This window comes from Diplotaxodon limnothrissa, linkage group LG16 (genome assembly GCF_057381915.1).
Source record: "Diplotaxodon limnothrissa isolate DT_005_m linkage group LG16, D_limnothrissa_male_GT1.1, whole genome shotgun sequence".
Classification (NCBI taxonomy): Eukaryota; Metazoa; Chordata; class Actinopteri; order Cichliformes; family Cichlidae; genus Diplotaxodon; species Diplotaxodon limnothrissa.
The window spans coordinates 22,769,738-22,793,354 of NC_140611.1; the positions used below are offsets into that span (position 1 = coordinate 22,769,738).

Sequence of the window (23,617 nt, forward strand, 5' to 3'; positions counted from 1 at the left end):
AATTTAAGGATTCATCTACTAAACACTGTTCAAACAGCCTTCTGGAGTACCCACATGGAAAGCAGGATTGTTCTTTTGAACTGGCTTTTTTCATGCAGAACAATATCAACGAACAATAAAATAAACATCAAATGAAAAACTAAAACAAAAAAACAGCAACTGGGAAATTACAGTGCTACCATTGCAACTTCATTAGATTTAATTGCATCATACTCTTACTGTGGGGACAGACCATAACCACCTCTACTCTATAGCCAGGCTTTAACCAGCAGAAAATGTTATCATTTAGATTCTCAATCTATGATACCTAGTTTCCTGTTGTTTTGATTTATTTATTTATTGCTGTTTAAACAAGCCTTGCTGTTCTTTGTGTTCTTTTTGTCAATGCCAGCTATTATTATATTATTGTTATTATTATCATTATTATTATTATTATGTAGTAGTAGCAGTAGTAGAAATAGTAACTGTAAATTTAAAGATACAACGGTTTTTTTTGTTTTACAATTTAATCTAGATTTTTTTTTATTTAAAAAAATGATCTAAAACATGTTTTACGGGGACACTGTCCCGTCCAGTTGAATAGGTAGGACTCACCGGTAGGTGGCAGTAAACGCTTTAGCTCACACATTCTGACGTGCGTTTGACCCGCGTTGATCCGGATGTTGATATAATGTTAAACTGGCGATTGTTTCCCCGGCGAAAGTACAGTGAGGAGTTGCTAGCGTTGACAGGCCACTTAATGTCCATCACAGAATCATTGCTAGATGTCCAGAAAAATATCTCATCGTCGTGTTTAAAAGTTGTTTTGGCCGGAACAGAGTCTGTAATCAGACCTGTGAGGAACCGTGAGCTGCAAACATGTCTCAATCACCAGCAGTGAAAAGCGAGGATGCGAGGTCAGTGTTTTATTGATAGTAGTTATGTGATTCGAGGTAACGGTGCACAATCAACCAAACCGCTTGCATATCTAGTTTGTGTCAAATAATAATGTAGTTAAATTAAAGTGCATATTATGGTATATTAGCTAGAAGCTACAGCTGAAGTCGTGCCAAGTATTTGGTCTTAAGTTGTATTTACGTGTTGCTTCTTTCACTAATCTTTTAAATAAATGGCGTTAAATAATAAAAAAAAATGTCTGCACTGATTCACCACAGCTATCCGCTCTGTATGAAAAGGAGACATCATCATCAGAGAGAAAGAGGTGGTAGCCAAATATCCTAGAGCTGTAATCAATGGGAATTCAGTCATAACAAAGATGGTGGTGGAGGTACAACTTCCAGGGTTAAAAACGTGGGGCGATGATGCTGATGGTAGAGATGATGACTGATACCTTTTGCCTTCAGTGCTCCCTCATTCAACAAGGTGGTGAATGAGATTGTTGCTCCATACTGACATGACAGCATCGCACAGTCAGTTGCTGCCGGTTTGTTGGCTGCACGCCCATGATGTGAATCTCCATAGGCCCAATACCCTCCTTACAGTCTACAAACAAAGAGACTGACACTCACAGTTTTAAATGTATATAGTCTGAAAAGCTGCTTTGGTAATTTATGTGGCACATTGGGGAAACCTCTGCTGTACATAGTGTGTGCAAGCAGAGAAAAAGAGAGCTTTTAATTTAATTTAATTCAATTTAATTTTAATTGTAATTTTTAGCAATGCGTGTCAGAATCATCATCATCTTCCTTTAGCTGCTCCCTTAAAGGGTCTCCACAGCTCATCTCCTGCCACCTGCCACAGCAACCATCTGTACGTCCTCTTTCACTACCTCTATGAGTCTTCTCCGATTGAGCTTGACTGATATAGGATGCCAATATTTGGTGATTTAAAAAAAGTCAACAACAATATACTGGACAACATAATTGGGTTTTTTTTCTTTCAGACTCAAGACATGAACAGATTTCTCTAACATTTGTTAAGTGTTGGTATTTATTTGTTATTTATTGTTCTTACTAGGATAATATGACAATTCACTTTTAATAGAAAGTTTTTTTGCTGCATCAAGTCATGGATTACTTGTTTTTGCTCTTCAAGACTGCTTGGTTCCACTGTTTGTTGTATTTGGGGTTTTTGTGTTGCCAACACAACAAAGTGAAGGTGAAAGCTGCAAAACTCTGTAACATCAACACTCATACTATAGTTGAAAGATGTTTCTACTGTCTGTTCTTTACTCTTTTATTTATTAATTAAAATTTTCATTTATTAGCTGTTTGTAAAAGCCAATAAATGGCTATTTTCTGATACACTGTATGCAAATAGCTAATACCGGCTGATATATCAGTCGGGCTCTAATATGGAAAATGAAGTGGCATGTCACAGGAATTACAATAGTGTAGTCTGAGACATAATAGATGCAATTAAAACTTTAATAGACTCACTAGACTGCATTACTCAGAAAGGAACTGCTCCATTTAATTTACCATCCTCACTGTTAAATACTTTTCCTGTACATTTTCTGGGGTGGCTGTAGCTCAGGTGGCAGAGCGGATCAGCCACTAACCAGAAGGTCGGTGGTCGATCCCAGGCTGCATGCCAAATATCCTTGGACAAGATACTAACCTCATGTTGCTCTCTGATGCATCCATCGGAGTGTGAATGTGTATGTATGTTAGATACTTAGCACTTAAGCTTAGAAGTTCTTGTGTGAATGGGTGATTGGTTGAATGAATTAGCTGTATAAAGCGCTTTGAGTGCTTTTTGAGTGCTCGGACAGAGTAGAAAAGCGCTACATAAGAACCAGTCATTTACAAACTAAGACAGTATAAAGGAGTTCCTGTTCTTGTCAGTCGATAATGTCTCAGATGATCTGTGTCGCTGCCATGGTTATGGAACAGTGAAGAAATTGCAAAAAGTTCTTTGATTAAACTGTTATTTCATTGATTAATCATTTAGTTCATTATTTAGAGAAATTTTCAAGGCAAACTGGTAGAAAGTTGACTTATTCTGGCCTCTAAAATTCTGTTCATTAACAATTTTGTATTGACAGCCTTTTGTTGTTTGTTTTAAGACAAAAATTAGATATAATTACATTTTTGGTACTAGGGCTGATAAAACTGGGAAAACATGGACGTTTTCACTTTATAAGCAGTTTAAGTGCACAATCAGTCATCCTGTTGTCATTTGTTATTCTGTCATTCAAATTTAATGAGTCAGTTATTACAGTCATAGCTCATAATTTGTCTGTCCTTGTGTTGACTACGTGCAGCTTGGATACAAACGAATCACAGAAAAGCAACTCGGGGAAAACACCGATACAGATCCTGCATGAATATGGCACGAAAAGCGGAAACCTTCCTGTGTACGTGATGGAGAGGGCTGAAGGAGAGGCTCACCAGCCCAGCTTTGTCTTCAGCGTGACAGTCGGTGACGTAAGCGGCATAGGTAGGCTACGCTGTCACCCCTGCTGTGCTGATAGCTGGCTGTCACCGAATGAGGGCTTTTATTTGAATTGAAAATTGCACCGTGGTAATTCAGAGAGAGTGCCTCAGGCTGCAATATGTTCTTTGTCACTTTGTTGAATTTCTCTTCTGTTGCTGAAGCAAAGTGTTTAAATTTACCCTCTATATCCCTTGTTTTTTAACAAAGATATCACACTTCAGGCATAGAAAAGTGCAGGTCCAGAGAAAAAGGGTGAGAAGCAGTTGGAATGCTCTTCATGTTGAGGTGATGAGAAATGACTTAGTGTCTGTATTTAACATCTGTCACCAAGCCTATGCTTTAGGGGAAAAAGGCTTCAAAGTTGAAGTCTTTTTGTTCTTCCCACTAGCCTCTCACACTTTACATTTGATTAGGATACTGTGGCTTTCAGTTAGGTTTATTATTATTGCTGTTTTGATATTGTATAACACAGGCAACTGATTGGTCTTTTTTTTCAGGTCAAGGGCCGAGTAAAAAGGCTGCTAAACACCAGGCTGCAGAGGCTGCTCTAAAAGCTATGAACATAGATGCTGGAGTCATGTAAGTAGAGTGTAATCATTTAAATTACTGGTTGGAAATAAAAGTTGTACTCCTCAGAGGTTCGCAAATAATGAATATTTACCTCTTTGAATAGCAAGCGGACTTTGTGCTGCCAAATAAAGTTGGCAACAGCAAAGCTACGATAATTTATGTTCATTTTCTGGGTAAATCGTCAAGGCTATAATTAGATTAATGAGCAATGAAAAAAATGAATTGCATCCCAAATTAGTTTCAGTCAAAACCATGCCAGTGTTGTGGAACTTTAACAACTCAATCTGTCTGCATTTTGAATCATTTTGGACATTTTATAGACTTCACACTGGCTGTTATAGCATAAAACACAAATGTTTAAGAATATGACAGGAATCTTTTACTATTTTCATTTGTTTAAACACTGAAGTCAAAACAGTAATTGGAATTATAGAAATAATGCTGGTTATGTTGTCATAGTGACATCTGTCAAAGGATTGGTTATAGTGTTGTGGAAAAGCCATGACTATACACTCCTTGTGTATAGATTACTATCAAGGAGTCAGACTTTCCTGAATTCTTTAAGATGGTTTTAAGCAATAGTTCCTCAGTCTTTCTGAAGGTCATTCAGAGTTATTTGTTTTTTTAAACATTGGCTGCTCTTTCACTCAGTTCAGTCCTTGTATGTCATCATCACTTTCAGAAGATTCTTGTTTTTTAAGCCACCTAACACTGACCTATCAATCATTCAAGCAATAAAAAGCTACATAACTCAAAAAATAAACCATTTTTGTGGCTACACTTAACAGATAACATAGCAAAGGACCAATTTTGGATGATTCCAAAAAACCTATTAGCTAAAAACTTCGAGTATCTCAGATTGGTGTGCAGTGTGTCCTTATAAAATTTGAGGAAACTTAAGGTTGGAAAAAACAAACAAACATATGAACAATATTTGGTTTAAATTGTCATCACTATGTATAGAGAAGGCCACGACAGAGGCATGGTGAGTGTCTACAGCCATCAGAAAGATACAGTGGGGATTCTGTCATGGCTTGGAGCTGCATTTCAGCCAGTGGTGTTGGGGATCTTGTCAACTATCAGATTTTGATCCACCCAGCAGTACCATCTGAATGGGCATCGGTTTGGCAACCACTTTATTATTTTAGCAATTACAATAATACATCTGGCAGCAACACTCAAAGAAGAGCTCTGAGTATCTGTCAGAAATCTTTTACTATTCCTGAAGACTACTTATAGAAATGACAAGAAAGCTTGACAAGAGTTTAGGCTGTGCTGGAGAAAGATGCGTTAAAGGTGATCATACCAAATATTGACTGTCAAGCTTCTTAGAATGATGTGAACTCTGTTATTGCCTTGTACGTTTTGTATGTCAATGCCTGGTTGTACATTTGTTGTACCAATTTACTATTTTCCTAGAAAAATGAGGGTTAACTCAAGACTTTTAGCACAGCTCTGTATTTATGCTGCAGGAGGGAAGTCAGCCTGAGAAATCTTAGATTAAATCTTGTGCTTGTAACTTGTAGCGCCTACTAAATACTATGACACTCTTGTGATTTCTCTTTAATTCCAAGCAGGAATGTTCCTGGGACGTCTGACAGTAATGGTGTGGCAGCAGAGACAAACAATCATCCTAACTCTGTGGGGTTACTCCAGGTGTGCCAGCCATGGCTGTGTTTATGCAAGAACATTTCTTCCATATGTATGAAATGAACTGTGTTTCCCTCATGATCTTTTCTTATCGTTCACATTAGGAGTTAGCATTACAAAGAGGATGGCATCTTCCTGAATACACAGTTTTAACAGAGGCTGGTCCACCACATAAGAGAGAGTTCACGGTTATTTGTCGATTGGAGTCCTTGTCAGAGAAGGGTGCGATTATTTTTCACGTTCAAAGAAAAATTTCTAAGATTTTGCTCGTTTGTCCTAACTTTCTATCTTTTTTTCTCGACAGGTGTAGGAAATTCAAAAAAAGCTGCAAAAAAAGTGGCTGCAGAGAAAATTGTGGCAAAGCTTCAGAGTCTATCAGGCTGTTCTGAAATCACATGGGTATGTCGGATCTTTCTTGGCTCATTTGTGTGACGTCTACAGGCAACTTCAACATTTCAGGCAATTTCTTTTGTGTTGTGATGTTTTTACTTTTCAGGGTCCTAAACCAAGTGTGCGATTTGAAAACTTAAGGAACTCGATGGCAGAGAAGATATCTTTACTGAGGAGAAACCCGCTGAGCATTCCCAACACAGACTACATTCAGATGATGTTGGACCTTTCCAATGAACAAGGCTTTGAGGTCACATACTTTGATATTGGTAAGAAAACAAACTGCATTTGTATTTTTCTGTTAGCAATACTGGTGCCTTCCACTCAGATTATGTGGTTCCCAGCTTCCCTCACTCACATCAGATTCAAAGAAAAACTCCCGTCGCCCTAATCATAGAACGCATTTAACGTCTTGATTAAATACTCAACTTTCATCCCTTTTTAAAATAATAAAACTGGGTCATCTATGCAGTTGTGCTTTCCCAAATGAGGCCATGTACCGCTCCAATGGTTAATACTGAGAAATCTTCAGAGTAGTGGGGCACTTGTGAGGGTGTTAGAAAAAACAACAAAAAAAACCCCAGATGTGAGGTTGACGAAAGACATTTTCCATACATTACGTTACACCTGGGATCGGATCGGATGCCTTTTGCCTTCACAATTGCCATAATTCTTCATGGCATACATCCAACAGGGTGCTTCAAACATTCATCTAAGATTTTGGTCAATGCTGGCGTGACAGCGTCACACAGTTGCTGCAGATTTGTTGGCTGCACACCCATGATGTGAATTTCCTGTTCCACCACAGTCAAAGACACTCTATTTAATTCAGATCTGGTGCCTGTGGAGTTCATCTGAGTACAGTGACCTCGTTGTCATGCTCAAGAAACCAGTTTGAGATAGTTGGAGCTTTGTCCTGCTTCATGTGCTGCCCTATTATCTTTATGCAGTGGCAGATCACAACAATAGTCAACTCAAGGCAGTTTATATTGAAATGGAAAAAAACAACAATCCCTTTTAAGCAAACACTTGGTGACGGCAGAGAGAGAGAAACTTTCTTATGCCAACTATTCACAGTTAGTGTGAGACAGAAGAAAAGAGTGAAGCAGAAAGAGCATAGGTGACTGAACAGTGAGGCTGGTGTCAATAAGACTTGAATTATCTGCTCTTCCCAGAGTTTTTACGGGTGCTTGAAATCCGTGAAAGTTCTTGAATTTTAGTATTGTCTTTTCAAGGTTTGAAACATGCTTGAAGCCGTATTTCATTCACTACAAATAACTATATGACCGAATAGTTTTCTTATCAGGTAGAGAAATAAAACGAGTTGCAAAGTGTAAAAGCAAAATTTCTCCACCTGGGCTGCCATGCACCACTGTGTGACCCCGCCCCTCCGCCGAACAGTCGGGGATGAATGCACTAACTTGCTGTTTTAATGAGTGTTTGATAGAAAACGACACTGGTGGACTTTGGACTCTTGAGTCACATGACAGGTGAGTCCTCAGGGGCGTAATTTCCAGGGGGGTTATGACCCCTCCCAATAATCAGACCTAACCAACAAAATTATGAATTATCTTGCATGAATAGGCGGTTGATTTCTTTACTCCAGTTATTACCAGCAAAATAGTTGCATGTTTAATCATCTGGGAATTTGCCCAGATTTATTTATTTATTTATTTAGACAGAGATCTTGACCACACAAATGTTCAGCACAAAGTTACACCAATGTGAGTCCTAGTAAATAATTTTCGAGTATGTGTACATATCACGTGCTATTATTATTATTATTTTGCTAGCTATCAAACGTACTGGAGAAATGATTGAAATGCACTGAGTGTGATGCAGTACGGCAGCGCTATTATAGCAGTTAGTTATGGCATGGTGATTTATGGAATATGCTGTAAACTTAGCTAACATTATTTAGCAGTAGCAGTAACGTGAGTTACTTCACTCAAGTAAAAGCTTTAAACGTTAGTCTGATACTTAACTAGACAACTTATGGCATAAGGAAATAATGGTAATAAGAGGGACTGATCCATATGGACACAAAGAATAGCCACTTTTTTGTGCTGCCGAAGTTCCGAGGCTTTCATTCAAAATCTTGAGCACCTACACATTAAACAACTTAAAAAATATAAATGACTTCAAGCTCACATTGACACCTGTGGGACACTATCAGCCACTGAGACAACAGACAAATTTGAGTGTTTTAATATATGAATATTTCACACATTAAGGCTGCCTGTTTATTTAAGGGAGATGAACAATACATTATAATTTTACATAATCATATCACAGATGATAGACTAAAAAAATAGATTTGAGGTAGATGCTTGTGCATTCTTAAAGTCTTATATGTTGAACTGAATTGAGTATGTCATCTGTTCAAAGGCTCTCCCAGTCAGTGCTGTTCTCCATGCCTGTCTTACTGTACATGATGTTATCAACACAAACACTTTAAAGGTGATCATTTATGACTTTAACAATAATACAGACAGCAATGTAGTCCAATATCTCACAGTTAGTTTTATTGGGAATTAACTTTAACCTGTTTGGCCTTCAGGGGTTTTCTGAGCTTTCTGCTCGAAAATGAAATGACCAAAATAAATGTATTTCTCTGCCATTACAGAATGAGGTAAACAATATTTGTATCAAAATAAAGGATATGGATATGGATATTACCTGTCCACAGATTCATGGTGCAGTAACTGCTCTTTTAACTGTCTGGTGTCTTTGCTTTGTTTGGTGTTTGTAGACATGGTTTACATGAGTTTTTAGCTGAGCTTCAGAGGTTTCTGTGGACACTACTCATGTCAGCACTTATATTTCTGACCTCGTGTTATAATCGATTAAACGTGGTCTCCTCCCTTTTGCCCCCATTTTTGATGTTGTGGGCGCAAATGATCAGGCGTGACATTCTCATAATAAATCAGATAAAATACTGCAAAGAATTAATCCTGCATTTGTGTGATTGAAATGTGTGTGCAGTGACACTGTTTTAAAGATTTGGCCTAAATAATTCTGGAGTGAATGAGCCTAAACATGATGACCTGACTAATGACACCATATCACCTGTGACACTCACACACGCACGTATGACTTTGCCAGTTTCAGCTGAAACAATTTCAGTGTTTCAAACCATGTTCCAGAGTTTTTAGTTCACCGTTCATGAGGTTTCAAGAAGAAAATGAAAGACAGATCTGAATGTTTGAAAGTGTTTTGGAAAAACTCTGTAAAGAATAGATGAACAATACTCAAAGGATAAATTCAACTGTTTTATTTTGTTAGATAAGTTGAAAAAAAAGTTAAACAAGCAAGTAAATAACGAAACAAGGTAAAACGAAGTAAGTTCAAAAAGTTAACAAGTAAATAACGAAACAAGGTTAAATGAGGTAAGTTCAAAAAGTTAACAAGTAAATAACGAAACAAGGTTAAATGAAGTAAGAGCAAAAAGTTAACAAGTAAATAACGAAACAAGGTTAAATGAAGTAAGAGCAAAAAGTTAACAAGTAAATAACGAAACAAGGTTAAATGAGGTAAGAGCAAAAAGTTAACAAGTAAATAAAGAAACAAGGTAGAGGAGAGAAAACCCCAACAATCCCCTCTGAGCAAGCACTAGGCGACAGTGGGGAGGAAAAACTGCCTTTAAACGGGCAGAAACCTCCGGCAGAACCAGGCTCAGGAGGGGGCAGTCAACTGCCGGGACTGGTTGGGGGGGTGAACAGAGGTGGAGCAAGACGAGGCTACATCAGTTGAAGAAGCAGTATTGTCCCTCTACCGGAAAAAGCTGAAGAATCTTTTCTTCTTTTTCATGGACTTTTCCACGAGCGCCTTTTTGTCCAGGATGAGGGTTCTCAACTCATCGATGGTTTCTGTGTTTTGCCTCTCTAGTTTCTTGCATGTTTGTTCCACCTGTTCTAATGTTGCTTGTGTTTCTTCAAGCTTTTCTTTGAGGTCTTTGGATGTTGCCTCCTGTGTCAGCTTTGCCTTCTGCAGGTCTGCATTTCTCACTTGATCTTCTTTGTGCAGGCCTTCTAGCTGCTCATTTCTTTTCTGGATATCGCGGAGCGTACACTGCAGGTCCTCATGCGTTTTGTCTTGTTTTTGCTTTTGGGCCTGCATTTCTGTGTTTTCCCGCTTCAAGTTGTTGAATTCCAACAATATCCCCTTAATGAGCTCTGAGTTGTTTTTGGCCATGTGATCAATCTTTTTCTGCATGTGTGAGCATCGTTTTTCTAGTGTTTCCTTTTCTCCCTCCAGCTCACTTGTTTTGACCTTCAGTTCATCACAGAATCCTTGCAACTTTTGATTTTTACTCTCAAAGTCCTTGATAATGCACTTTTCTTCTGGCAGTCTTTCTTTCTGTTGCTCTTTCTCTTGAAGGAGGTCTTTATTTTGGACCAATGTTTGTTCCAACTCTGCCTTCACCATTCTGTACTTTTCCTGCATGCCTTGGAGCTCGCGCTGCAGGTCTTTTTGCTTTGTGTCCTGTTGTTCCTTCTGTTGGAGGACTTCTTTATTTTTTTCTTCAGCTTCATCAAGCTTTCTTTGGAGCAGGTGATTCATTTGGTCCATGTATTGCAGATCCCACTCCATTTTATCAATCGTCGCTTTCCTGCCGTGAAGCTGCTCGGACATTTCTTTAACTTCAGCGCTCTTTTTCTTGTTTTCTTTGATGAGGGATACAATCTGCTCTCTGGCTTGAGCAAACTTGATCCCCCAGCCCTCATTAATAATGTTGATGTCGGGCTGGCGCTGTAGTGTTTCTTCCAGGTGTTTGTTTTGTGCTTCCATCTGTAAGCACTTCTTCTCCAGGTGACGTTTTTCTTCTTCAATTTGTCGAATTTTGTTCTGGAGATGGTTGTTTTCATTCCTACTCTCCTGTAATGCCCTTTGGATGGATAAGAGGCCATTTGGAGAAATTGGCCGGCCACGCGTGGAAGGAGAGGCGGCGAAATCTTTTTGTCTTGGTTGCCGTAATCTTGGATACATGTTGGCGTTTGTATCCGATGACTCTGAGAGGTTTCCAAATTTTTCTGTAGTGAACGTTTGAAGGCTGCAAACACAAAGGCTGCGAAGAAACGAACTGAAAATTGCTGTTTCTCACCCCTATTTATAGAAAAACTTCAAAGGATCCTTGTGACATCCTTGTGACATCCTTGTGACATCATCACTCCTAAGCCAATCAGATTGTCACATGACATTTTGGAATGTGGAATGGGGATATGTTTTTTTTTAAACAGTTTTCAAATGTAACTTAATATTTAAGTGTTTCTTACTTGACCCGCTTAGTCGATTAAAAAGTTAATTGCCACGAACACCCCTAATGTTATATAACAGACCACAGAAAAAAGACAGGTTTTTTTCTACGTGACAGAGCTATAATAAATGTTTTGTTTTTTTTAATTATCCTACTTTTTCTAAAAGGGAACATTATTTAAAGAATATGTATTTAATTAAAAACTCTGTATTCATCTAAAGGGTATACCAAGAAGGGTGAGCTTCCTGCTTGAAAAGGAAATGACCAAAATAAATGTATTTCTCTGCAATTACAAACTCTGTGTAAACAGTCTTGGTGTCAAAATAAAGCTAACACTGGTGAGATGTCATCAGAGCTGTAAATATTACTGCAGATGTTACTATGTCAAAGTTACTGTGACTCAAACATAGAAAAAAAGATTTTTTATTTCCCTCACCTAATTTTTAAAAGTATTTTATAGCATATAACACGTTTGAAAATATGCTTCGGTTCACATTTAACTCCAGAAAATCATAAATCAAAATATGGATATTACCTGTCCACAGATTCATGGTGCAGTAACTGCTCTTTTAACTGTCTGGTGTCTTTGCTTTGTTTGGTGTTTGTAGACATGGTTTGCATGAGTTTTTAGCTGAGATTCAGAGGTTTCTGTGGACACTACTCATGTCAGCACTTATATTTCTGACCTCGTGTTATAATCGATTAAACGTGGTCTCCTCCCTTTTGCCCCCATTTTTGATGTTGTGGGCGCAAATGATCAGGCGTGACATTCTCATAATAAATCAGAGAAGATACTGCAAAGAATTAATCCTGCATTTGTGTGATTGAAATGTGTGTGCAGTGACACTGTTTTAAAGATTTGGCCTAAATAATTCTGGAGTGAATGAGCCTAAACATGATGAGCGGACTAGTGACACCATATCACCTGTGACACTCACACACGCACGTATGACTTTGCCAGTTTCAGCTGAAACAATTTCAGTGTTTCAAACCATGTTCCAGAGTTTTTAGTTCACCGTTCATGAGGTTTCAAGAAGAAAATGAAAGACAGATCTGAATGTTTGAAAGTGTTTTGGAAAAACTCTGTAAAGAATAGATGAACAATACTCAAAGGATAAATTCAACTGTTTTATTTTGTTAGATAAGTTGAAAAAAAAGTTAAACAAGCAAGTAAATAACGAAACAAGGTAAAACGAAGTAAGTTCAAAAAGTTAACAAGTAAATAAAGAAACAAGGTTAAATGAAGTAAGAGCAAAAAGTTAACAAGTAAATAACGAAACAAGGTTAAATGAAGTAAGAGCAAAAAGTTAACAAGTAAATAACGAAACAAGGTTAAATGAGGTAAGAGCAAAAAGTTAACAAGTAAATAACGAAACAAGGTTAAATGAGGTAAGAGCAAAAAGTTAACAAGTAAATAACGAAACAAGGTAGAGGAGAGAAAACCCCAACAATCCCCTCTGAGCAAGCACTAGGCGACAGTGGGGAGGAAAAACTGCCTTTAAACGGGCAGAAACCTCCGGCAGAACCAGGCTCAGGAGGGGGCAGTCAACTGCCGGGACTGGTTGGGGGGGTGAACAGAGGTGGAGCAAGACGAGGCTACATCAGTTGAAGAAGCAGTATTGTCCCTCTACCGGAAAAAGCTGAAGAATCTTTTCTTCTTTTTCATGGACTTTTCCACGAGCGCCTTTTTGTCCAGGATGAGGGTTCTCAACTCCTCGATGGTTTCTGTGTTTTGCCTCTCTAGTTTCTTGCATGTTTGTTCCACCTGTTCTAATGTTGCTTGTGTTTCTTCAAGCTTTTCTTTGAGGTCTTTGGATGTTGCCTCCTGTGTCAGCTTTGCCTTCTGCAGGTCTGCATTTCTCACTTGATCTTCTTTGTGCAGGCCTTCTAGCTGCTCATTTCTTTTCTGGATATCGCGGAGCGTACACTGCAGGTCCTCATGCGTTTTGTCTTGTTTTTGCTTTTGGGCCTGCATTTCTGTGTTTTCCCGCTTCAAGTTGTTGAATTCCAACAATATCCCCTTAATGAGCTCTGAGTTGTTTTTGGCCATGTGATCAATCTTTTTCTGCATGTGTGAGCATCGTTTTTCTAGTGTTTCCTTTTCTCCCTCCAGCTCACTTGTTTTGACCTTCAGTTCATCACAGAATCCTTGCAACTTTTGATTTTTACTCTCAAAGTCCTTGATAATGCACTTTTCTTCTGGCAGTCTTTCTTTCTGTTGCTCTTTCTCTTGAAGGAGGTCTTTATTTTGGACCAATGTTTGTTCCAACTCTGCCTTCACCATTCTGTACTTTTCCTGCATGCCTTGGAGCTCGCGCTGCAGGTCTTTTTGCTTTGTGTCCTGTTGTTCCTTCTGTTGGAGGACTTCTTTATTTTTTTCTTCAGCTTCATCAAGCTTTCTTTGGAGCAGGTGATTCATTTGGTCCATGTATTGCAGATCCCACTCCATTTTATCAATCGTCGCTTTCCTGCCTTGAAGCTGCTCGGACATTTCTTTAACTTCAGCGCTCTTTTTCTTGTTTTCTTTGATGAGGGATACAATCTGCTCTCTGGCTTGAGCAAACTTGATCCCCCAGCCCTCATTAATAATGTTGATGTCGGGCTGGCGCTGTAGTGTTTCTTCCAGGTGTTTGTTTTGTGCTTCCATCTGTAAGCACTTCTTCTCCAGGTGACGTTTTTCTTCTTCAATTTGTCGAATTTTGTTCTGGAGATGGTTGTTTTCATTCCTACTCTCCTGTAATGCCCTTTGGATGGATAAGAGGCCATTTGGAGAAATTGGCCGGCCACGCGTGGAAGGAGAGGCGGCGAAATCTTTTTGTCTTGGTTGCCGTAATCTTGGATACATGTTGGCGTTTGTATCCGATGACTCTGAGAGGTTTCCAAATTTTTCTGTAGTGAACGTTTGAAGGCTGCAAACACAAAGGCTGCGAAGAAACGAACTGAAAATTGCTGTTTCTCACCCCTATTTATAGAAAAACTTCAAAGGATCCTTGTGACATCCTTGTGACATCCTTGTGACATCATCACTCCTAAGCCAATCAGATTGTCACATGACATTTTGGAATGTGGAATGGGGATATGTTTTTTTTTAAACAGTTTTCAAATGTAACTTAATATTTAAGTGTTTCTTACTTGACCCGCTTAGTCGATTAAAAAGTTAATTGCCACGAACACCCCTAATGTTATATAACAGACCACAGAAAAAGGACAGGTTTTTTTCTACGTGACAGAGCTATAATAAATGTTTTGTTTTTTTTAATTATCCTACTTTTTCTAAAAGGGAACATTATTTAAAGAATATGTATTTAATTAAAAACTCTGTATTCATCTAAAGGGTATACCAAGAAGGGTGAGCTTCCTGCTTGAAAAGGAAATGACCAAAATAAATGTATTTCTCTGCAATTACAAACTCTGTGTAAACAGTCTTGGTGTCAAAATAAAGCTAACACTGGTGAGATGTCATCAGAGCTGTAAATATTACTGCAGATGTTACTATGTCAAAGTTACTGTGACTCAAACATAGAAAAAAAGATTTTTTATTTCCCTCACCTAATTTTTAAAAGTATTTTATAGCATATAACACGTTTGAAAATATGCTTCGGTTCACATTTAACTCCAGAAAATCATAAATCAAAATATGGATATTACCTGTCCACAGATTCATGGTGCAGTAACTGCTCTTTTAACTGTCTGGTGTCTTTGCTTTGTTTGGTGTTTGTAGACATGGTTTACATGAGTTTTTAGCTGAGATTCAGAGGTTTCTGTGGACACTACTCATGTCAGCACTTATATTTCTGACCTCGTGTTATAATCGATTAAACGTGGTCTCCTCCCTTTTGCCCCCATTTTTGATGTTGTGGGCGCAAATGATCAGGCGTGACATTCTCATAATAAATCAGAGAAGATACTGCAAAGAATTAATCCTGCATTTGTGTGATTGAAATGTGTGTGCAGTGACACTGTTTTAAAGATTTGGCCTAAATAATTCTGGAGTGAATGAGCCTAAACATGATGAGCGGACTAGTGACACCATATCACCTGTGACACTCACACACGCACGTATGACTTTGCCAGTTTCAGCTGAAACAATTTCAGTGTTTCAAACCATGTTCCAGAGTTTTTAGTTCACCGTTCATGAGGTTTCAAGAAGAAAATGAAAGACAGATCTGAATGTTTGAAAGTGTTTTGGAAAAACTCTGTAAAGAATAGATGAACAATACTCAAAGGATAAATTCAACTGTTTTATTTTGTTAGATAAGTTGAAAAAAAAGTTAAACAAGCAAGTAAATAACGAAACAAGGTAAAACGAAGTAAGTTCAAAAAGTTAACAAGTAAATAAAGAAACAAGGTTAAATGAAGTAAGAGCAAAAAGTTAACAAGTAAATAACGAAACAAGGTTAAATGAAGTAAGAGCAAAAAGTTAACAAGTAAATAACGAAACAAGGTTAAATGAGGTAAGAGCAAAAAGTTAACAAGTAAATAACGAAACAAGGTTAAATGAGGTAAGAGCAAAAAGTTAACAAGTAAATAACAAAACAAGGTAGAGGAGAGAAAACCCCAACAATCCCCTCTGAGCAAGCACTAGGCGACAGTGGGGAGGAAAAACTGCCTTTAAACGGGCAGAAACCTCCGGCAGAACCAGGCTCAGGAGGGGGCAGTCAACTGCCGGGACTGGTTGGGGGGGTGAACAGAGGTGGAGCAAGACGAGGCTACATCAGTTGAAGAAGCAGTATTGTCCCTCTACCGGAAAAAGCTGAAGAATCTTTTCTTCTTTTTCATGGACTTTTCCACGAGCGCCTTTTTGTCCAGGATGAGGGTTCTCAACTCCTCGATGGTTTCTGTGTTTTGCCTCTCTAGTTTCTTGCATGTTTGTTCCACCTGTTCTAATGTTGCTTGTGTTTCTTCAAGCTTTTCTTTGAGGTCTTTGGATGTTGCCTCCTGTGTCAGCTTTGCCTTCTGCAGGTCTGCATTTCTCACTTGATCTTCTTTGTGCAGGCCTTCTAGCTGCTCATTTCTTTTCTGGATATCGCGGAGCGTACACTGCAGGTCCTCATGCGTTTTGTCTTGTTTTTGCTTTTGGGCCTGCATTTCTGTGTTTTCCCGCTTCAAGTTGTTGAATTCCAACAATATCCCCTTAATGAGCTCTGAGTTGTTTTTGGCCATGTGATCAATCTTTTTCTGCATGTGTGAGCATCGTTTTTCTAGTGTTTCCTTTTCTCCCTCCAGCTCACTTGTTTTGACCTTCAGTTCATCACAGAATCCTTGCAACTTTTGATTTTTACTCTCAAAGTCCTTGATAATGCACTTTTCTTCTGGCAGTCTTTCTTTCTGTTGCTCTTTCTCTTGAAGGAGGTCTTTATTTTGGACCAATGTTTGTTCCAACTCTGCCTTCACCATTCTGTACTTTTCCTGCATGCCTTGGAGCTCGCGCTGCAGGTCTTTTTGCTTTGTGTCCTGTTGTTCCTTCTGTTGGAGGACTTCTTTATTTTTTTCTTCAGCTTCATCAAGCTTTCTTTGGAGCAGGTGATTCATTTGGTCCATGTATTGCAGATCCCACTCCATTTTATCAATCGTCGCTTTCCTGCCTTGAAGCTGCTCGGACATTTCTTTAACTTCAGCGCTCTTTTTCTTGTTTTCTTTGATGAGGGATACAATCTGCTCTCTGGCTTGAGCAAACTTGATCCCCCAGCCCTCATTAATAATGTTGATGTCGGGCTGGCGCTGTAGTGTTTCTTCCAGGTGTTTGTTTTGTGCTTCCATCTGTAAGCACTTCTTCTCCAGGTGACGTTTTTCTTCTTCAATTTGTCGAATTTTGTTCTGGAGATGGTTGTTTTCATTCCTACTCTCCTGTAATGCCCTTTGGATGGATAAGAGGCCATTTGGAGAAATTGGCCGGCCACGCGTGGAAGGAGAGGCGGCGAAATCTTTTTGTCTTGGTTGCCGTAATCTTGGATACATGTTGGCGTTTGTATCCGATGACTCTGAGAGGTTTCCAAATTTTTCTGTAGTGAACGTTTGAAGGCTGCAAACACAAAGGCTGCGAAGAAACGAACTGAAAATTGCTGTTTCTCACCCCTATTTATAGAAAAACTTCAAAGGATCCTTGTGACATCCTTGTGACATCCTTGTGACATCATCACTCCTAAGCCAATCAGATTGTCACATGACATTTTGGAATGTGGAATGGGGATATGTTTTTTTTTAAACAGTTTTCAAATGTAACTTAATATTTAAGTGTTTCTTACTTGACCCGCTTAGTCGATTAAAAAGTTAATTGCCACGAACACCCCTAATGTTATATAACAGACCACAGAAAAAGGACAGGTTTTTTTCTACGTGACAGAGCTATAATAAATGTTTTGTTTTTTTTAATTATCCTACTTTTTCTAAAAGGGAACATTATTTAAAGAATATGTATTTAATTAAAAACTCTGTATTCATCTAAAGGGTATACCAAGAAGGGTGAGCTTCCTGCTTGAAAAGGAAATGACCAAAATAAATGTATTTCTCTGCAATTACAAACTCTGTGTAAACAGTCTTGGTGTCAAAATAAAGCTAACACTGGTGAGATGTCATCAGAGCTGTAAATATTACTGCAGATGTTACTATGTCAAAGTTACTGTGACTCAAACATAGAAAAAATGGTTTTTTATTTCCCTCACCTAATTTTTAAAAGTATTTTATAGCATATAACACGTTTGAAAATATGCTTCGGTTCACATTTAACTCCAGAAAATCATAAATCAAAATATGGATATTACCTGTCCACAGATTCATGGTGCAGTAACTGCTCTTTTAACTGTCTGGTGTCTTTGCTTTGTTTGGTGTTTGTAGACATGGTTTACATGAGCTTTTAGCTGAGATTCAGAGGTTTCTGTGGACACTACTCATGTCAGCACTTATATTTCTGACCTCGTGTTATAATCGATTAAACGTGGTCTCCTCCCTTTTGCCCCCATTTTTGATGTTGTGGGCGCAAATGATCAGGCGTGACATTCTCATAATAAATCAGATAAAATACTGCAAAGAATTAATCCTGCATTTGTGTGATTGAAATGTGTGTGCAGTGACGCTGTTTTAAAGATTTGGCCTAAATAATTCTGGAATGAATGAGCCTAAACATGATGACCGGACTAGTGACACCATATCACCTGTGACACTCACACACGCACGTATGACTTTGCCAGTTTCAGCTGAAACAATTTCAGTGTTTCAAACCATGTTCCAGAGTTTTTAGTTCACCGTTCATGAGGTTTCAAGAAGAAAATGAAAGACAGATCTGAATGTTTGAAAGTGTTTTGGAAAAACTCTGTAAAGATTAGATGAACAATACTCAAAGGATAAATTCAACTGTTTTATTTTGTTAGATAAGTTGAAAAAAAAGTTAAACAAGCAAGTAAATAACGAAACAAGGTAAAACGAAGTAAGTTCAAAAAGTTAACAAGTAAATAACGAAACAAGGTTAAATGAGGTAAGTTCAAAAAGTTAACAAGTAAATAACGAAACAAGGTTAAATGAAGTAAGAGCAAAAAGTTAACAAGTAAATAACGAAACAAGGTTAAATGAGGTAAGAGCAAAAAGTTAACAAGTAAATAACGAAACAAGGTTAAATGAAGTAAGAGCAAAAAGTTAACAAGTAAATAACGAAACAAGGTTAAATGAGGTAAGAGCAAAAAGTTAACAAGTAAATAAAGAAACAAGGTAGAGGTGAGAAAACCCCAACAATCCCCTCTGAGCAAGCACTAGGCGACAGTGGGGAGGAAAAACTGCCTTTAAACGGGCAGAAACCTCCGGCAGAACCAGGCTCAGGAGGGGGCAGTCAACTGCCGGGACTGGTTGGGGGGGGTGAACAGAGGTGGAGCAAGACGGGGCTACATCAGTTGAAGAAGCAGTATTGTCCCTCTACCGGAAAAAGCTGAAGAATCTTTTCTTCTTTTTCATGGACTTTTCCACGAGCGCCTTTTTGTCCAGGATGAGGGTTCTCAACTCATCGATGGTTTCTGTGTTTTGCCTCTCTAGTTTCTTGCATGTTTGTTCCACCTGTTCTAATGTTGCTTGTGTTTCTTCAAGCTTTTCTTTGAGGTCTTTGGATGTTGCCTCCTGTGTCAGCTTTGCCTTCTGCAGGTCTGCATTTCTCACTTGATCTTCTTTGTGCAGGCCTTCTAGCTGCTCATTTCTTTTCTGGATATCGCGGAGCGTACACTGCAGGTCCTCATGCGTTTTGTCTTGTTTTTGCTTTTGGGCCTGCATTTCTGTGTTTTCCCGCTTCAAGTTGTTGAATTCCAACAATATCCCCTTAATGAGCTCTGAGTTGTTTTTGGCCATGTGATCAATCTTTTTCTGCATGTGTGAGCATCGTTTTTCTAGTGTTTCCTTTTCTCCCTCCAGCTCACTTGTTTTGACCTTCAGTTCATCACAGAATCCTTGCAACTTTTGATTTTTACTCTCAAAGTCCTTGATAATGCACTTTTCTTCTGGCAGTCTTTCTTTCTGTTGCTCTTTCTCTTGAAGGAGGTCTTTATTTTGGACCAATGTTTGTTCCAACTCTGCCTTCACCATTCTGTACTTTTCCTGCATGCCTTGGAGCTCGCGCTGCAGGTCTTTTTGCTTTGTGTCCTGTTGTTCCTTCTGTTGGAGGACTTCTTTATTTTTTTCTTCAGCTTCATCAAGCTTTCTTTGGAGCAGGTGATTCATTTGGTCCATGTATTGCAGATCCCACTCCATTTTATCAATCGTCGCTTTCCTGCCTTGAAGCTGCTCGGACATTTCTTTAACTTCAGCGCTCTTTTTCTTGTTTTCTTTGATGAGGGATACAATCTGCTCTCTGGCTTGAGCAAACTTGATCCCCCAGCCCTCATTAATAATGTTGATGTCGGGCTGGCGCTGTAGTGTTTCTTCCAGGTGTTTGTTTTGTGCTTCCATCTGTAAGCACTTCTTCTCCAGGTGACGTTTTTCTTCTTCAATTTGTCGAATTTTGTTCTGGAGATGGTTGTTTTCATTCCTACTCTCCTGTAATGCCCTTTGGATGGATAAGAGGCCATTTGGAGAAATTGGCCGGCCACGCGTGGAAGGAGAGGCGGCGAAATCTTTTTGTCTTGGTTGCCGTAATCTTGGATACATGTTGGCGTTTGTATCCGATGACTCTGAGAGGTTTCCAAATTTTTCTGTAGTGAACGTTTGAAGGCTGCAAACACAAAGGCTGCGAAGAAACGAACTGAAAATTGCTGTTTCTCACCCCTATTTATAGAAAAACTTCAAAGGATCCTTGTGACATCCTTGTGACATCATCACTCCTAAGCCAATCAGATTGTCACATGACATTTTGGAATGTGGAATGGGGATATGTTTTTTTTTAAACAGTTTTCAAATCTAACTTAATATTTCTTAAGTGACCTGTTTAGTTGATTAAGAAATTTATTGCCACAAACGTCCCTAATGTTAAACAAGAGACAACAGAAAAAAAGACAGTTTTTTCCTATGTAACAGAGCTATAATAATTTTTTTTAATAATTATCCTACTTTTTATAAAAGGGAACATTATTTAAAGAATATGTAGTTAATTAAAAAAAACTCTCTGTTCATCTAAAGGGTATAACAAGAAGGGTGAGCTTTCTGCTCGACAATGAAATGACCAAAATAAATGTATTTCTCTGCAATTAGAAACTGTGTAAACAGTCTTTGTATCAAAATAAAGCGAACGCTTGTGAGATGTCATTAGAGACGTGAATATTACTGCAGATGTTACTGTCAAAGTTGCTGTGACTCAAACATAGAAACATTTGATTTTTTTATTTGGGTGCTTAACTAGTTAAAAAAAAGCATCTGTCTCCTATTTTTGCGTCACATAGTAAAGAAGCATCAATATCTGATTAGAAGACTTATTAATTTGGACATGCTGTTTATTATTGTGGTGTTTGCTGCAGTTTTCTTGTTTTGTGGGGTTGTTTTTTTTCAAGTGGAGATGAATATCTCTGACAAGTTGATTTGTTCACATTTGCAAATCTAAATTTCTAAGAGAAATTTGGTTTTTGAGTTTGTAGACAATGTAAATATAAGGCAACCATTTCCTTCTTCAGTATTTGTCTGTGGTGCATTTTTCTCTGTTTTAACAAAAGGGGAACAAAGGACATTTAAGTCCTCGTAAAATGATTTGTTTTAATTTTAAATTTTTGCTAAAACACATTTACCTGTTCACAACTGCGATTAAATAATTGTAATTTGGCATCTTATTTTTTTTTTAAGTGTTTTACTATGTTTTTTGTTTTTTTTAGTAAAACAATGAATTTTAAAATAATAACAACAATAATCATGATGAATATTATCATTAATTATTATTATCATTATATAATTTAATACATGAACCTTACACTGGGTTGTATTTTCAAACAGTAATGAATGAATTATCAGTCTCCTGTGAGCAAACATTTGGCGACAGTGCTGAGGAAGAACTCCCTATTAACAGGAAGAGACGTCCTGCAGAAGCATGCTCAGGGAGTGGCTGCTATCTGTCATGACAGGGTGGGGGGTGAGGGGGAAAGAGAAGAGGAAATAGGAGCATAGAGAACAAGAAAGTAAACAAAAGGCCAAAAATTGTGCACACATCCTCTGTGTCTACCAAGATTGCTAATTGTGATGGAACCTACCTGGTAAAATGCCTGTAGAGTCGTAAAACAGGTCATCTACTAATCTGAAGGTTGGTAGTTCGATCCAGCCTGCATGCCAAAGTATGCTTTAGCAAGGTACTGAAGCCCAGGTTGCTCTCCAATGCATTTGTTGGCATGTATATGTTAGAAAGCACTAAGACGTGGAAAAAGTGCTTGTATAAATGTGTGTGAATGGGTGAACCAGGCCTGTTGTAATACTTTTAGTGCTCAAGTTGAGTTTCTACGTTCAGAAAAAGAGAAACAAGGGTTACTCCCAGTAGGAGTCCAAGGGGGGGAAGAGTTAAATTCAATTCTGTAGTATAATGGAAACCATTATCCACAGCTTGTGGCTGTAAAATATGTGTTGCAAGATGTTAACTATTCAACTGTTTTGCAGATGAGCTCACAGTGAACGGGCAGTATCAGTGCCTGGCAGAGCTGTCCACCACCCCTGTCACCGTGTGCCACGGCACAGGCATTTCCTGTAGCAACGCCCACAACGACGCAGCCCACAGCGCACTACAGTACATCAAGGCCTCCATCAAATAAACAACGGCGCCGCCAGCAGTCGCTGCACCCACAGTGTCACATACATCAGCTGATGCCCAGTCTGCGATTGCCCGGGTATATTTTTGTAATCATGCACATGGCAAAGTAGACTCAACTGCGCAGTAACCCGAAAAAGCATCAGCTTTATTTTTCACCTCTATTTATACTCGCGAGCAAACTGTAAAAGAATCGAGCGGAAGTGTGGTTGTTTTTATGTTTTTATTTTAAATGTCCCAAAGTATGTGATGAAAAGTGGAAGAATATTACAAACGATTTTCTTTGTATCTTTTTACACACAGTGTGAGTGCAGTCAGTGGTTTGAATGTCTAGTTTTTCCATACATTTTGTCTAGTGTGACATATGGACAGAAAGACAGGCCATGTTTTTATTTCTTATTAGTATTTATTTTGTCCTACTTCCACTCATCCATCGCTCTTTATCAGTTTGACTCGGAATAGAAAAGATGATTGCTGGTCTGTTGCAGTGTGCCTCTGTATAGCTATAGAAGTAAAACCTGCTCTATATTTAATAGATTTACTGACTGGTGTTCTCTGCTGTATGAACTTACTGTTGGTAGAGAAAAATGGCAGCAACAACAAGTGTTCAGATCCAGTAAATAAATGAAATAACATTAAATAAATGTTAATGAGTGTTGGCGTGTGTTAATGGCCGTGCAATAGAGCCTACTGAGAGAATAAATTGCTGTGGCGCCTTCAGGAGCCGGCTGTTGTGTTATTGATTGAAATGCGTCCCGTGGGAGATGACCGCTGGACAGCCATTTATTCATCAGCCAGCCCGTTGTTAAGTATTGGTACAAAGCTAATTACATCAGAGTGAATTCATGGGTGCTTTCTACTTAATTTGTGTTGTTTTATAACAAAAAAGTGGCCCAAAGAAAAGTCAAATACAGTAATTTATTTATTTGAATTTGGTTTTTTTACTCTAAAGAGTGATATTTGCACTCACTGGCCACTCTATTAGGTACAGAGACCCATCTCTCCCTGTGACTGGCATCAGCTGCTTTCATAGAAGAAAAATGACAACAGTGAAAGTTAAACCTGAAAGCAATGAGTAAAACAACACTATTATCCATATGCATTCAACAGACACTTTATTAGGTACACCTTCCTGGTACTGGGTTGGAACATCCTAATTTTTCATTTCATAGATTCAACAAGGT

The 23,617-nt window shown here is 38.4% G+C and overlaps 1 protein-coding gene across 1 annotated transcript; it reads left to right on the plus strand.

The window, feature by feature from the left end:
• Nucleotides 1–693: 693 nt before the first annotated feature.
• prkra (protein kinase, interferon-inducible double stranded RNA dependent activator) lies at nucleotides 694–23,028 on the plus strand. The gene is made up of 8 exons (XM_085374230.1): nucleotides 694–896; nucleotides 3,206–3,381; nucleotides 3,876–3,957; nucleotides 5,526–5,604; nucleotides 5,703–5,820; nucleotides 5,903–5,997; nucleotides 6,095–6,257; nucleotides 22,286–23,028. The coding sequence occupies exons 1-8, from the start codon at nucleotides 859–861 to the stop codon at nucleotides 22,435–22,437; spliced, it is 903 nt and encodes a 300-aa protein (XP_085230356.1). The 5' UTR covers nucleotides 694–858; the 3' UTR covers nucleotides 22,438–23,028.
• The last annotated feature ends 589 nt before the right edge of the window (nucleotides 23,029–23,617 follow it).

Bases quoted from the DNA above. Each gene is read 5' to 3' on its own strand.
- prkra (XM_085374230.1), top strand. From the start codon at position 859: ATGTCTCAATCACCAGCAGTGAAAAGCGAGGATGCGAG. The intron at 3,958-5,525 runs GTAAGTAGAGTG...AATTCCAAGCAG, and splicing joins AACATAGATGCTGGAGTCAT to GAATGTTCCTGGGACGTCTG. The intron at 5,998-6,094 runs GTATGTCGGATC...TTTACTTTTCAG, and splicing joins GCTGTTCTGAAATCACATGG to GGTCCTAAACCAAGTGTGCG.